The 16,880-nt window shown below is 42.2% G+C and overlaps 1 protein-coding gene across 1 annotated transcript in view; it reads right to left on the bottom strand.

Moving 5' to 3' along the window:
- LOC147711622 (beta-microseminoprotein-like) overlaps nucleotides 1–16,456 on the bottom strand; it is a 117,941-nt gene extending 101,485 nt beyond the window's left edge. Inside the window, exons 1-2 of the mRNA XM_086922296.1 lie at nucleotides 16,349–16,456; nucleotides 11,552–11,645 (exon numbers count right to left, since the gene is read on the bottom strand). Of these exons, the coding sequence (XP_086778422.1) occupies nucleotides 11,552–11,645; nucleotides 16,349–16,351 (97 nt within the window). The 5' untranslated portion in view covers nucleotides 16,352–16,456. The remainder of the gene's footprint in view (nucleotides 1–11,551; nucleotides 11,646–16,348) is intronic.
- Nucleotides 16,457–16,880: the final 424 nt, after the last annotated feature.

Raw genomic sequence — 16,880 nt, 5'->3', positions numbered from 1 at the left:
TTAACTGCACCCACTGGTAGAAATACACTGATGAAAAAGATTTTCTGATAACCCTCAATGAGTGGCATGTCTTTGTAAGAGATTTTGTTCTTTAGTTAAAATCTCTAATAGAGATTTGAGCACTCATGATTTCTGGTCTCTAATGGAGATGTATCAAACCTGATTAGCTTGCAAGGGTTTCTTAATGTCCTCAAATGCAGAGTGATATTTAGACACTCTTAGTGGCTCTTAAATAATTGTTAATAATCCTAAACCTCGATCAGAGATCCATGTTCATTTTAGGCCATGATTACAAGGTGGCCATAATAATTATTATTATTTGTATTTATAGGGCGCATACGAATCATCCCCAAGGGGATCTCTCGGCGCCTCAATAACAGACAGAGCAAAACAAAAGGGGATGATGGACGGAGCGTTTGAGCAAATCAAACACTCACCCCCAGTCAACTGATCTGGGTTCAATCCATCATCATTCTTTAGCCCACTCAGCCACCCCAGTTCAAAAACAGACAGAGCAGAACTGATATCGCTGGTTAATGACAGAACAACCAGGTTTTGAGAAGTTTCTTAAACTGCCTGAGATTGGGACATGCACGAATGTTGTCTGGCAGTCTGTTCCAGTGCAAGGGAGCGAGATACGAGAAAGAGCGGCTGCCTATTCTGACTCTGTTAATTCTAAGGGGGCAAAGCAGCTGTTGATCGCTTGATCTCAATTGGCGAGAGGGGATATATGGCTTTAGCTTCGTCCTTAGGTAAGCTGGTCCCTTCCCCATAAATGTTTTGAATACCAGACACAGAAGCTTGAATTCTGCTCTTTTCCCAACAGGCAGCCAGTGAAGCTGTCGTAGAAGGGGTTCCGAGGGTGGTCAAACAGGCTTTTCATTAGATTTTTATTTGATTTGATTATGGGATTTATATAGCGCACAAATGCTCAAAGGCGTCTAGGCTGATTGAGGGCTAGAGTCGGGATGGTACTTTATTCCCTCTCGCCAGGACCCCCGTCCACGGACTTGCCCAGTACGACATCTGCCTACTGATAGCTGTGTTTGGCTGAGGCGTACCTCGTGGCTATAGAGAGTTACAATGCTAGTCCTTTAAAAGACGGAGATGGTGTATTAATACCCATCCTTCCCGTGACAACAATAGACCTTGGCCAGTATAGACATCTGATTGTTGGTTTTTTATTTTACTGATTGTGGCAGAGTGAATTGAATGATTTGGTTTGAGTCTAAATAGAGGCAGAAACATGTTGACCACAAAGGGGGTATATTTGTTTTGAATCCCCAGTCCTTCTATTTTTTAATCCTATCCACGGGTATCGACGAATAAAGTTATTGGGTCCCTGAGATAGTTTTAATTATTCACTATTTTGGGTGTTTGCACTCTGCCCCTCATTCATCTTTTTGCTCACTGGGAATCCCTACCTCAAACACCTCAGTTCCTCTCCACCTGCACTTTTCTGGTGGGGAGTTGTAGCCCACATCTGGGACCTTGCGGTCCCGATGTGAGGAAGGAACCCAATGATGAAGCATGTCACCCTTGGGTGAGTGAGCGTTCTCGTCCTTAAAAAGGATCACTTTCTTTCCAGTTGACTACTTTCAGAAATTACTCTTGTTACAAAGGGGTCGTATCTTTTGTGAGTTTCAAAGTTTAGTTAGGGAGTGGTACGTTTCCCCCCTATCGGGATTGTCTCTCTTGGATCCCTTGTGTGTTTTAGAATCGGTGGTATGTAATGCACACAGTAAATACCAAGACCCAGGGGCAAGGTATTTAGCAGGACTACTGTCTGCTCATCCTGAGGTCACCTGACACAGTTCCCAAAACAGAAATCGTCCAAGGGACAGCGTCCCCTTTAAGAGTAGATTGAAAAGTCAGTAATTGGTAATGGTTCGCGACCCACATTTGTGGTCCCAAATTATTGATGCATACCCTTCTGAATCACAATTAGGAAGGTACAATCTTTATATGCCCCTTAAGATTTGTGATTTGGAATGGGCCAGTCAACCCATTTTATATGTTGGAAATGCTTTTGCAACCGCAAAAAGTCTTTGTATATTTGGCTGTCAAGAAGGACCTTAGGAGAGACACTTGCTAGACAATCCTACCTCATACCCACTTCTTTGGCACAGATAGACCGTACATCCTTAATATTGCCCAAGCAGACATAAATTAGATCACCTACTATGGTGCTTAGATCTAGTTAGCCATATAAAGAAATTAAGGCATCAGAGCCCCTCAAAGTAAACGGTGGAATGCTTTGCTCCAGTTACCACGGACAACACCAACTGACAATCTTCAAGCTGATTGTGCTTATGCAACGGTAGAACTCCAATACCACAAAGGGGTGATCATATATGCGATCAAATGCGGCAAAACGTGCTCATTCACCTAAATGATCTATGTTGACAGGAGTTTATCAAACTACTCCAGAAGGACAGATGTCCTCTAAGGAAAGTATTCTGGATTTACTAACCAATATTTTCCTCTATAGAGATGGTCTCCAAGTCAAGCAGTCCATAAATCATCACTAAAAGGGAAATATAGGTTACTCACTCGCTTAGAATGGTGTGAGGTCTTGGAAGCTGCCTACAATATTCCTGTAATTGTGGTTTATACGTTGTAACTTCAACCATATACATATCTCTCTACCCTGCAAGGTAGAAAAAGAAGATGGGAGGATTGCTGCCTTTGCAAACTCTAACCGTCTGTATTCCTTCGATGGAAGGCTTTAATGCAAGCATGATTTCCAGAGTTGTTACCTCAATGGAATGTTAATTGAAAACATTGCTCACATTATTGCTTTATTGTTAGAGTTTTTCCAAGAATATAAAGAACTTCAGGGAAATTCTGAGCTCAGTCCCTCTTGGTGACTCTCCCAGGACTTTAACTCATCTTCTGTGAGACAGCTCCCAGAGAGTAAACAGCAAGTAGCGTCTTTTCATAAGACAATATGCAAAATTAGAACTGGAATACCCCAACATTTCTCCCTCCTCCTTTCCTCATTCGGTTCTGTCTTGTGCTCCTCTTTTTCTTTGCACATCTGACTTGACCCATCATACAAAGAGAAAGTAAATGCACTCTGTCAAGAAAAACAAGTAAAAGTGAAAGATTTGAGGAGTGCAACAAAGTAGTTTTATTATACTAGTATATCAGCATGTTTAGGTGGAGAGTCTGATCATTTTTAAAATTGGTTTGTCCCACATCTCTATCATCCCCCTTTTATAACAGTGCTGAAATCCACATGTAGCCCTTGCAATGTACCTCATTCTTTTACTGCAGCACAGTGCACCCCCTGCTGCTTTTCAAGAATTGGATCTGTCTGTAGCTCTGCTAATGGACCTCTGCCTAAACCAGCATCAACCTATGCCATCCCACTATTAAGATTTGTAGAAACCTCTAACAGAGTACCCTGTCCCTGACCTGAAATACGATGTAATATTTCCCCTTTACTAAAAACCAAATAGATTCCTAGCATGCACCCCTGGCTACTTGGCAGCACCCCTAGTTTTGTCGCTCATACAGTCCTACCATTGCATCTCATCCCTGACTAGCAGTGTCCTCCAATATTGAAATGCTGACACTTGAATTGAGGTCTACAAATGCACCTCATTCCAAATAAGTAGAACTTGTTACGTTTGAACTCACAAGACATTAAAATGCTGCTCTACCAATTCATTTCACATGCCTATTCCAGAGAAGCAGCATCCCCAACCCAGCAGCACTCACAGGTATTCAACAAAGCTCACTGATATTTCTGATCACTACTGAGATCTGAAGGCACTCTTACCTCCTTGTGTACCTCGGCAGAGATCTACAGGAGCGTATACCAGGGGTGCAGCTATCATTGGGCTATCAGGCGCATTCACACTTGACCACTTGTGTGCAATGGGTCCACTGCACTCAAAGTATGGCTGTCTTTCACTATCTGGCAGGGAGGCTTATTTCTCTTGCATGTACTAGAAACCCATGCCACCTATTTTACACCCCCACCACCAGGTATTTGGCTGTGAGATTAGCTCCTCACACAACTACTATAAGACCCTTATCAGAGTTTTGAATAGCCTTGGAATTCTTTCATACCACCTAATCATACATACAAAAACGCATACTGCTATTGTGTTCATCACAAACTTCATATATAAAATTTGTGAAGATCACAGTAGAAATTGAATTCTTACTATCCTTGCCTACCATTGAAAGTATCACTTATAACCTAACCCTTGTGAATCTGACAAACTGTGTTCTCGTGTAGATGTCTGTGAGTAAACCTGCAGTTGTTGGTAGCATGAGTATCATTTTAAACATTTACTCAGAAGGATCAACAGTAGATGCACTGAGTGGTGTGTGGTACACAGATATTCAATGCCACCTGGATATATCCCAGTTGTATTTAAATAGCACTTAGCACTTATATTAAGCCTGTACATGTGGCTTCTCTATTGTGGCAGATAAAGAAATGGATAGAGGGGATGTGATTTGATGAACTTCCTCAATTTGTGAACTGTGAGTTATGGGGAAGTGTGAACGGCAAAGGATGAAGGCAGTATTCTTTGGCACAGGAACTATAGGTGAGAATAACTATCTGGTATGATAACTTGTGAAGGAAGTCATTTTCTCGCTCTATAAAATGCATGATTAGGATGTAGCATCATATATTTGGAGGATACATCCTCGAAAACTAGGGGAACCCATACTCTAGCAGAGAACATTTAAAATGCAATGTTCAGTCATGTAATAATCTGCAATAACTGTTGCTCTAACATAGTGTACATGTGCTGCAATATTAAAGCGAGTGTAAGATGTGAATTTTACAGTTGCTGTATCAGAGAATGATTTTCCTTGAAAATACTGTTATTTTTTGCTACAGGATGGTTATGTTCTGTCACAGTAACAATTTCCGAGTGATGGTATAGGCTTATGATGATAATTTCTTTGTGGAACAGTCATTTTCCTGTTTTGCAGCAGCGTTTTACTGAGGACAGACTCTTCCTCTTTCGCTTTGCTTCGGGTGGAATGTATTTATGTACAATATTCAATAATGATTTGCTAGCAGTGGCTACAGGAGGAATGCAAAAGACTTATCTAGTGTCTGTATTCTTCATTTGGATAAGGTCCAGGGGTATCCCCCCTATCCCGCATTCTTGTTGCTTGAATTTTTCTTGTTGGTTATTGGTTTTCTATACTTGTTGACCCAAGGTGTGGGTGGAGACTGAAAATGGCTGCAGGAGGGAAGTGGGTGGGTGACAAACCTTTCTGAAGTTGGGGAAGTGGGTCGTTTTGAGATCACATATTGCAAATGTGGGGAGGGGAAACCAGTTGGGGATGCTCTTTTCAAACTGTAGTGGTGTTAACATTCAAAAACTAGCTGAACACCATACACACAATAAGGAAACAACAGGAGATGACTCAGAAGCCCACAACATACGTGGCGTAATGGCGACACCTGACGTGAATCACACTACATGGAGAATCCTCTGCTGAGAAGTTCATCAGTGGCATGTGGTTTTGGTCAATGGAAAGAGATGAACCTCTGAAGAGTAGTAAAGTATGTTCTCCCTGGTGGTGTGGAAGAAAAACATGGTGGTAAAGGAGTTGATAGTGGTAATGAAGGGTGCAGTGGTTTCATGTTGATGTAGGATGACCAGGCAGGAAGTGGCACTGGATCGGATGACAGTCACTCCTGGTCCAAGTGGTTACAATTTGGAAGGCAGCAGTAATAGAGTAAGTCTTAGCAACGAAAATGGTCTCAGAAATGATAATGGTAATTTCAAAGGGATCGTAAGAACATTGAGAATCCAGAGACCTCCAAGTTATCTGCAGGAGTTTGTAAGATGCGTTTTGTTTTATTTATTTGCTTACAAGTGAAACTTTTTTTTTCATGTAATGACATTTTTAGCCCGTTTTTGGTGATTAAGAAGGGCAATATGGTTTTATCTACTACTGGAGACTAATGTCACTTTAAGATAGGAATGTCCAGTGTGTTATTGTTCTCTTGTCATGGTACTGTTAATGGGAATTATGTCCACTGGTAGTTACTCACTGGCTGGAGGAAGGAGCACAATGCATTGAGAGCTGTATCATCTATTAAAGAATTTCTGAGCATATGTGAGTCTGATAGTATCCTCATTACAGCACAGAGGTTGATAAATTATTCAGGATCCATAATAGAATCTCATAGTCATCTCTGCGATAGGCAATATTCTGAACATGTGGGGTTGAAATCTTTTCGGAACACAACAGCGCAAACACAAACTAGACACCACCCATTTCTACTTGAAATTATGACATGCCCTACAGGAGGGACAAATAGATTGGGCCACGATTTCCAAGACTAGATCCCTGGAGAGTGAAGAGCTTGCTAATAAAGTGGTATCCCACATATATCGACCATACTGAACAACAATTTTGAAACCCCGTTGAATTTTAGGGCAACTTAGAAGAGAGACTTGTGCCCCATGGAAGATGTTGGAGGTGGCCCTCATGCATACCCGAGAAGTACATTGAGTCCAAGTTTAGACTATTCCAGCTAAAAAACCTACTAAGGACCTACTACAATGGAAGCCATTCATACGAAATGGGCATGGCATCAGGCCTGTATTGCTTGTGATGTGAGGTGGGCAAGGGCATTTTTCTACATATCCTTTGGCAATGTGTTGTGGTTGCTGGGTACTGGGTACTGGACCGCCATTGTCAGAGAACTAGAAACAATCCTAGATGTGGACATCCAAAATGATACAACTTCTCCTTGGGATCCCATAACGACTTTGCCTCACATGAACACAGCCGCTGCTCTGTAAATTAGGCTTCATGCTGGCGAAGAAGGACATTGCTAAGCACTGGGGCAGGCAACAGCTGCCAACAAAACAACAATCGATTACAGGCCTGGGCACATATATGGAAGCAGAAAGGGCGGTTTACAGCGGTGGGTGCTGCCTTAATGAATTTGATAGAATATGGTGGTTGGAGATAACATAGTGGTCTTGGCTAGGGAATACGCATAGGCAGTTGCAAAGCCCTTCATCCATGAAGATAAACTCAGTCATATTAATTGTTAGACTAGATTGTAGTGGAGAAAAAAATTGACAGATGTGATAGAGAGATTCTGTTGACTGATAAATTCGATGTTACTGATTAAAATGCTGTACTACTGTGGCTGTCGACTGTTACTTTAGTAAAAGCTGCAATAAAAATATTTTAAAATAAATATTGATTTGCCAGTTATCTTGCAACATGGTTTGACCTTTTATTTACTTTTACACAAAACTAATTTATGTGAGATAATGTTGAGGTTCGGGTTTTTCTTCCTGTCTTTCATGTCCTTCTTTTCTTCTTAGATTCATCTCTCAATTTCCCTGTCATTCCATGTTATTCTTTTCCCCGTGCCAAGAAGTGAAGTCCAGGAACAATGTCCCTTACACAGAGATAACGGTTCCAAAATGTCATAATATCTTCCATGATCCTTTTACACAAAAATGATGATACCCATGTGTGTACATATACACACCCACAAGCCCATGCACAAAAAGAAACCCAGAAGTACTAATTTTATAGACCATAGACTGATAAAAACCTGGGCTGGCCACAAGGTTTTAATCTGCAACCTTCAAACTGCCAACGTTACCACATTATGACCTTGATCCCAATGCAGTAGTCACAGTGAGAGGGGACTGGCTGGATTAAGGTTCCAACAGCTACTAGTAATATGGAGCCAGACTGTGGTCATGCCCCAGAGAATGAACCCCTCAGTGTCCTGGTGCAGCGTGCCAACATAATGACACATGCAGCGGTGCTTGCACATGTATTGTTAAGCAGTGCTTAATTTGTGCCTGTGGTTGCCAGTGCATTCCACCTGCACTAATTTTTGGGGCCAGTGGGGCCTATCTACACTCATTGTGTGGGACTGGCACTTACATTTTCTGAGAGCAAGAGAGGGAAACCCCACTATGGAGAAAGAATGAGTAAAAGAAAGACTGAAAAAACGTCACGAAAGAAAAAAGCAGAAACCTGCAAGAGAGAGATGAAAGGGCAGGGAGTGTCTGGAAGTCGGGTTAAGAAGCAAGAAGTTAATTCCAGACTTTGCAGACTTGGTATTCTGAACACCGGTGCTGGCCACAGGCTTTTAAGCAAATCTTTGGACCCCAACACTTATTCTTCATCACATTAAGCACTGGTTTGTATGTTGGGCTGAGGAGCAGCCTGTCAGAGCTATATGGGGCTCTGTTCCCTCTCCAGTATGGTGTGGCAGCCTATGTATGAGTTCACTGAAAATTGATAATTCTATTTTGTTTGAGTAGTTTCTAGGCAGGTGGTAAGTTTTGTAGGCCAAATAGATGTTTTGATCCTCACAATTTATATCTTGGTGGAACAGTCCACCAGTGAATATGAGCAGAGCTTATTACTTCATAAATTGCTAAAAAAAAAAAACAGAGTTTAAACTGTTTTCTGACTTTCTCAAGCTCTTTATGTGAGATATGTAGATCTTTGAGTGGCAGTGTGAGGTATGCATTTTATGTGTGTGAATATATAAAAATGTATTGTGGCCTATAGGCATTATTTATACAGTGCTTCAGATCCTATTTCTCTTGATTCTAAGAGCCAGATTCATCAATGTCCCGATTTGCGAGTCCTTAATAGCGATTATTAAGGAATCGCTATTAATGACTCGCAAAACGGGATTCATGTAGAAATTGCAATATTATTTGCGATTTCTACAGCTTCCTTATTTGTGATTAGCCTAAAATACATTTTAAATGAAAGGATAGCATTTACCAGAATTGTCTGGGCCTTAAAGGTATCCTTTTTAAAGGCCTACAACCGAGATAGCTTCTATCATGCTTTGTCCGGGTGCTACGTCTATCTTTGTTGTCACTTAGGGAAACAGGTAAGCCCCCGTGTACTTTACCATTTAGACCTGCTCTGCAGTATTAGGAGTCTGCATCAACGTTTAGCTTCTCTGGAGAGCTTTCATGAAAGCAAAACGTCATGATATCAGGAGATTACCTTAGTAAAAATAGAACCATAGTAACTGCCTGAATATTTCATTTCATTTCAATTCAAATTACTTTATTTCGGCCACCAGGGCCATAAAAGCACACGCCATATACAATAGATACAATGTACAGCGTAATTAAAAACCGTAGCAAAAATGATCATATAAAACAATTCATCAGATAATAAATAAAATCTGTACATAAAAGTAAAATCATAATTGAACATTAGATAAAACTAGCAAAAAAAGTAAATGCACTCCAATAGTGCATGTCAAGTCGAAAGGCACAGAAGGGCTTTACCACGAATCACCCACGTAGCACCTAAATATTTTGCAACAGAAATGGCCATTACAGGGCGAGAGTCTGATATAAGGATGCGCAAGGCTTCCTGATGATTTCTCACACCTATTAGTCTACAGATAAATACAAGCCAGGTATACCGAGGAGATAGATAGGGTGGACTTGCAAACAAAACATGGAAGACACTTTTGATTGGGTGATCACAAATCAGGCAAGAGGTACCTCTAGTTTTTCCCAGCCCAGCCTACTGTAAACACTCTAAGTGGTAGGGTGCCTATGTATAACTTAAATTAAAGCTTCCTATGCAGTGTTACAGACACTACGTCCCAAAATAACTCCACCCTACGGGTGGGCTTAAAATCCATAAAATCGCTGGATAGCCTGGCGGTGGCAGCCTTCCACGAATCTTCAGCCATCACAAATGACCAATATAACTTTTTCATTGCAGCCTTTGAAGGAAAACCAGATGTGTCTGGGTTATCCCACAAGTCGTGGAGCCCTAACAAATATAGGGTTATCTTTATATTTTTGAGCCAAGGGATTTTGTTAAAATAGTCGGGCATCATAACATCCAGCAGGGAGTCAGCGTAGTGGGCAAGTTCGGGGGTAGTCCACACACATCTCCAAAAGAGCACAGGCTGCAAACGTCCTTTATCCGAAACCTTGGAGGTACCTAAGTCACTAAACAGAGGAAAACTGCCTGAATAAAAAGATATTACCTCACTAAAAAGTAATCAGTTTTTAATATATAAATGAGAAAGAAACGAAAAAGGAAAGTCCACAATTACAGCAATGCTATGTGGCTGACAGAAAGTAACCTTACCAAAGGCACACCTGTGTTAACTTCTGTTATGCTTTAAGTAAGTGTTACCACTATGTGGATACCTATAGGGAAAAAATAATGCCACCTATGCCGTTCACGGCTCGTTTTCCTGCAGCGCCTGACCAGTAGACTGACTGCTCTCCATCAACGGTGATCCGCAGTGTGACAATCAGTGCTGGAATTGAAGAATCCATAAAAGGCCATTGATCATGACTGACATCCACTACTCTTGATGTCTTAAGGGGCTGACCAAAACCCTTTTCTATGTTAAGCTGTCTCTAGCCAGACTTAAAAAGCAACAGCGTTTGGCAGTCAAGCAAATACTTTTTCTTACAGCTGCAAGATGTAATTTCTAAGAAAGTGAACACGAAAATTTTTTAAAAGAGGTTCGGAAAGCTGGCAACATCTACAAAACTGTGACCAGGTAGGATGTCGCAAGAATGTGCAAAAGGGACAGCTTACCACATTGCTTGATAATATTCATGTTGGATGTCCACCATTTAAAAACAAATATACAACATGGAGCGTGCTTACGGATCCATATTACTTGGAAGAAACAGCTGAACACTATTAAGTACTTGGGGCCAGATGCACGACCCATTTTTGCATGCGCAAACGGGTAAGCAACCCGTTAGCGCATGCAAAAACTGTTAGGGCTATATACAACCCCTATTTAGCGTGCCGCAATTTATTTGCAACTTGCTAAATAGGATTTACTACTCGCAATTAGGAAGGGGCATTCCAAGGGCGTCCCTTTCTCATTGTGACTCGCCCCCCTATGTAAGAATGTTTTGCGACCGCAATTGCGGTCGCAAAAAACTTGCAATTTACGGCCCTCTTCAAGAGGGTGGCAATAAAGTCGCAAATGGGAAGGGGTCCCCAGGGGACCCCTTCCTCTTTGCAAATGCAGGAGGAAATATTTTTTAGGGGCAGGCAGTGGTCCCAGGGAACCCTACCTGCTCCTAAAAAGAGAAACAAAAACGTTTAATTTTTCTTTTTTTTAAATGCATCCAGTTTTCCTTTAAGGAAAAACAGTCCCAGACATGGAGGTCTGCTAAGCCCAGTAGGCCACCATACCTAGGAGGTGCCAGCCATTCCCGATGGGTTCGCAAATTGCGAGTGCCTCATTAATATGCATTAGGCCTGCAATTTGCGACCCCATTAGGAATCGCAATCCGTGTCGCAAACACTGTTGTACAAACCAATTTGTGACTCGCAAATTGTGAGTCACTATTGCGTCGCAATTTGCGAGTCGCAAATTCCTTGGTCGTACATCTGGCCCTTGAATCCGAAAAACTTAATTGTTGAAAGTTTTGAGCTTTAAAGATATTTGGTTAGATCCTTATTCAGTTAACAAACATTTGCGAATGCTTGGTGTACCAGCTTTCATTATTAAATACATTCTGTTAATTAGTAATATAAAGTGTTTAGTTCCTACCTTTGACGCAAGGCTTCAAAGGCACAACGTAGCAAGCTGCATCACATCCCAAATCTAAGATAATTAAAAGAAGAGAAAATCCCAAAAGGTATTTCTGAAAAGAAAAGTTAGATATTTAGAAAAAATGTTAGGAATCGGGGAAGGATTGTTATACGTGGCTCTTTCACAGTAGCTCCTGCATAAACACTTGCACGTGCAACACCCCACTGTATAGCTTACTAACGCCCTGAGTCTCTGCGACTGATATTGTTTCCAATAAATAAAATACATGTACTGTGTTGGGATGAAAAATGCCCGTGTGCCCCAACTGTACTGATGTCTGGATCCCTAATGCTGATTTTTGTTGTCATAGGCAAACATGCACAATGTCATTGGCCTGTCTCATAAATTGCTGTCTTTTTGGACCAGGAGGGGCACACAAAGCACTACCCTCACATGGTACAAGGGCATTGCCTTCACCAGTAGTCAAGCAGCACAAGCACAGTGGTTACAGCACAGCGTGTAGTCATCTGTAGGAATGAGCATGCCTTTTTTAGCATCTGTCACTGAAGTGAGGCCTACAGCCTGACTCATTCTAAAGTTCAGCTGCTGTGTGCTCAACTCATCCTTGGCATACATCGCTTTGGTGTGGAGTGCTGCGCAACCCACGAATGGTATACCTGCTCTGGCTGTATGCGTGCCTGGGAAGGATACAATCAGAACCCCCCAGGATATCGCGTTTTTGAAATTTGCAAAGAAATTGAGACGTCTGCACTTTTGTAAAAATCCCACGATTTTTACAAAAGAGCAAGCAAAATTGTATTAAAAAAATAACATGGGATTGGCCTTCTCTCCTTATAGGCTCTGTGCTGTCATTTGAGCCAGTAAAGGTAGGGTGACCAACAGGCTAAGAGGCAGCAGAGCCACCTCCTATGCAATTAGCTTGCAGTGGTTAAGAGACTCTCCTTCCCCCACTCTCCACTACACCCCTCTCCCCCTCTCTCTCCTGTTAAACCCTAACCTTCCTCATGTCTCATCTTTCTTTTGTTTTTGCTTTTGTTTATCCCCCCCCCCAGTCCCTGCTGCCCTGCACACGTCAAGGTACGCAGGTTTTTCTGGTGACAGAGAAAGCACATTTCATATTTTAATCTGCTCTCTTTGGCATCATATATGCTCCAATTCGAAGTGCTGTGCTGCTGAAGACTCTGCAAAGTTACAGATTGTGACATAGCACCGTCTCCAGCAATGACAGAGCAAGGCATTGAAGTATTTTTGTGGCAGGCACATTTTTTAGCTTTTTTTGGTCTCACAATTTGCCACCCATAGCTGCAAAATCCTGGGGGTCTGTACAATACAGGTATAATGCAGCACTGTGCAGTGGTGCTTGTTAAATGTAAGTGCTTGGTGTACATGTGCCTATGAGTGGTACAGTATATGTAAGACTCTGGGTTCCATTTTGGGAGACACATGACTGCTTGCGAGACACGAGGAGAGGAATCACCTTAGACAGATTTATGTATTGCTGCATTTCTGTAAGTTGGGTGGCACATAAACGTCAAAGGATGCTCTTTGTTTCAGAGACTGGTCACTGTGGGACTGGCAAGACACTTACCCTGCAAGGAGGAGCCGCAAGGAACCTCCATTCGCTCTGGTTATGCAGCTGTGTGTGAGGAACTCCACCACTACTGAGTGCAGCCCCCGGGCTCCCAAGTTGTGAATTCACCTGATTCAACTGCTGATGTACCAGGTGCCTGCGGACGGTGCATGCTCTGGGACTCTGGGTGGTCTGAACGTGTATGTGCAGGCAAGACTGATTTCAAGCTAGTTGTCCCATGGGAACTTCTTTGCTACTTAGTGTTGCAGCGCCGGAACACTGATTACTAAAAAAAGAGTCTGAGTGGTTTCTTCAGATTCGGACAACTAGTGGCGCTTACCCTGGATGTTGCATATAGTCAATGAGGCATAACCACTATCACGTGGAGTGGGGATGGCTTGGAGTGAGGAGGTAGTGGGACCCAGGAAACTGCCTAAAAAGACACTAGATCCCAACCTCAGAGGGGACTGTGTAAATATCTTTGAATGTTGTTAGTGGTAATATAAAATACTTATTTTTTCACAAAAGTAAGTATTTGCCTGGACAATCCTCATTTATTGCTGCCTGCATGTTGAGGTGTTGGCCTGTGCCCCCCTTCACCCACCCCTCCGCCCAAGGGAGTGTTGGACTGCTCGGACTACACTATTCCTTAGAGTCAAGTTATACCTTAAAATATTCGAGCTTTATATTTGATTGGATGCTTTTAACTTGTCTGTGTTTTGCTGAAATTGTAACGGTTTATTATTAACCACACAATATATTTTTTTTACCACTGATATCAACGTGTCATTTAATTGCTCATATCAGACTTTTTATGACATAGCAATGTCAAACACACAGGGCCATATTTATCAAAAAGTAATGCAGTGCAGCACTGCAATTCACCTTGCTGCCCTGCATTACAGGTACAGGGAAGGAATGCACCATATTTATCACAATACGGTGCAGTCCTGCCTTTTCCCAGTGCTAGCTGCAAACAGAACAGAGAGAAGGAATGCTGAAATAATCAAACATTCACCCCCAGTCACAGATCTGGGTTAAATCCATTTTTTTCATGCCACGCCATTCAAGGTTAGACCCAGCCATATGCAAATCAGTCTGACCCTTTTCCCCTTGAGAACAGTCCAGCCCAAAATGCCAGGCCAGGTCTTCCCTACACCAGAAACAAGCATCCTGGGGCCGATTTAAGGGTAATACCCCTCATCAGCTTGAATCTGGAGGAGTTGCAAGTACAGGACTCAATTCTGGGCATCCCCTTCCCACTTGGGACAACAACACCCCCCATCAGCCAGGCTAGCTTGAATCTAGTGGTGTAGCGAGCACGGGACCCACGTCTGGGCATACCTTTCACACTTGGGGTGACAAATGCAACCAGCACAGATGATGGATGGAATGCTGAATTAATCAAACATTCTCCCCCAGGACAGCGCTGGCGCACAATGTGCTGCATAGCATCAACACAGGCACTCTTCCACCATTGGGCAAGGGTGCCTGTGTTGCAAGTAGGATCGTTTTTGTGCATTTAGGAACACTTTCCTGCACAAAAAGAATCCCCAGAGACATTTTCCTCTTTCTATGTGTGCTTCTGACTGCAGACCACACAGAAAGAAGGAAAGCGCAGAGTAATAATATTTCTCATTCTTACGCCTCCACTTGGAAAGACATAGCAGTTTGGCGCATTCCCAGATCTACCAGTAATGGTAAATTTGGGAATGCATCAAAATCCATGGGTGTTGCGTGGGAACACCCCAGCACCACCCATGGAATGCCTCCCAGGGGCAGAGTAAAGCACTGCGTGCTGCAAAATGATGCAACCCCTTGATAAATTTGCCCGACAATGTTCTTATACATACAAAGTCACATGAATGCGGTGGTGGTGATTGTAGTGGTGATGGTGCTGGGATTGTAATTGATTAATTGATAGTAGTAGTAGTTATGATGACAGTAATAGTGATGGGGATGGTAAACGTGATGGTGATAGTAATGGTGATACAAGAGGTGGGGGTTTTGGTAATAATAGTGGTGGTAGCAGTAGTAGCAGATAATGGCTGGTTCTTGGACCGACATGAGCTGCCGTGAAATGATAACAAGGAAGGGAGGACAGAGAAGAAGCCTGACTTACAAACAAAAGACACAGGAAAACTCGTGATGGGACAGCACCAGTGATTGCAGTAAACATGTCCCTCAGCAATGGGGCCCAGAGTTGGGTGTGCAACAAGCATCACAGGAGAGCATTAGTTTGCCTCTTGGTGTTCCTGTCTCTTCTCCGAGTGAAAGCTGACACTAAGCATGCGAAACCCCATGTCTCCCGCTTGCTGACAAACTAGACAAATAATGGCTGGGTTAATGCAAAAATGCAACTGACTGTGAAGAAAACAGTTAATAATGAAGGTGGCTGACCCAGCCCCCTCCTCTCTGTGTGCTGTGAGCTGAAATCCATTGTGAATGGCATGCAAACAGAGCAATGAGTGGAAGAGGCTGAACCAAATGCAACTTTCTGTGTGTCGCATCACTAGGAATACGACATATTCACTTTGGAGATAACAAAATGGAGGCCAGTCAGCTAAATCCGCCTCTAGCTGGACCTAGAAAAGAGCATGTTTTGTAACCTAGACGTTTCATAACAAGGGATATTTTACTTCTACTTCCAGCTAGTCGTTGCATATTTTAAATATCACTGAAACGGCTAATTAATTTGTGACTGCGTCACCGCATTCAGGTTGTCTGTCTTGTTTTTCTTAAAAGACCATTCGCAGTGCGTTGTTTAAAAAAAGAAAATACTCATGTGTTCAAGATATTCTATTTCGGCTTATTTAGGAGAGGGTCTTTCCTATCAGATATCTGCGTTTACAAAACATACCCAAGCAAAGACACTGAAACTAAAGTACATTACAGAACACTTATGCCGAATGTGCAAACTGGGATGTGGTTAAAAACTTACACTAATGTTTTGTTTACTCCTCATTAATTAACGTAAGGGTTTTTATTTTGCTCCTTAATTGCAGTTGGCAATACTATTTTGTCAATGCTTGAATTCTGCCTCTGTAGCGTATAATCAATGATTTTTACTGCCGCACTTCGGGGCGCAAAAACAAAATAGAGTAACTAACATAACATGCTATTTTTAACAAGGCACGAATAGTGCCTCAGTAAAATCTCATTAAAGTCATAGATGTACGTTTAAATTTAAAATAGCGAGAAAAGAAGATTTAAATGTGACTTACCATGATCCTGGCAAACAGTTTCTTCCAGAGTTAGAACTGTTTTAGCGACGTGCTCCTCTGTTGCTTATGATCAGTGATGAATATAGGCTCTGCGGTTTTTAGCAATCCATTGAGATATGTAGATTAAAAAAACACAAGATTTATGAGTTTTTGCTGTTAAAGGAGAAACTATGGGCCTCATTTATGAGAAATGGCGCATCACTGCGTGATCAGTAGATACTACACCCCCCCCCCCCAACCCCCTCCCCCCCCCCAGCCAGCGCCTTGAGACCCTTACTGGTGAGTAGAAGCGCAATATAAACCCCTGATTGATATTGATAGACATGATCAACTGAAGTAGTCTAGGGTTGTAAAAACGGATCACTGACAGAATATCGGCGGACAGAATATCGAGCTACAGGAATATGGAGTCTACAATACCGATGGACAGAATATCGACAGCCTATCTCTTCAATGGTAAGTACAGAAATATCGAAACCAATATATCATTAACTAATACAAACATAGTTAGAATTATTACAAAAGGTTAAAA

The sequence above is a fragment of the Lissotriton vulgaris genome, chromosome 5 (genome assembly GCF_964263255.1).
Source record: "Lissotriton vulgaris chromosome 5, aLisVul1.2, whole genome shotgun sequence".
Lineage (NCBI taxonomy): Eukaryota > Metazoa > Chordata > Amphibia > Caudata > Salamandridae > Lissotriton > Lissotriton vulgaris.
The sequence above is the reverse complement of the archived record's forward strand: the minus strand, read 5'-3'. Positions and strand labels throughout refer to the sequence as shown.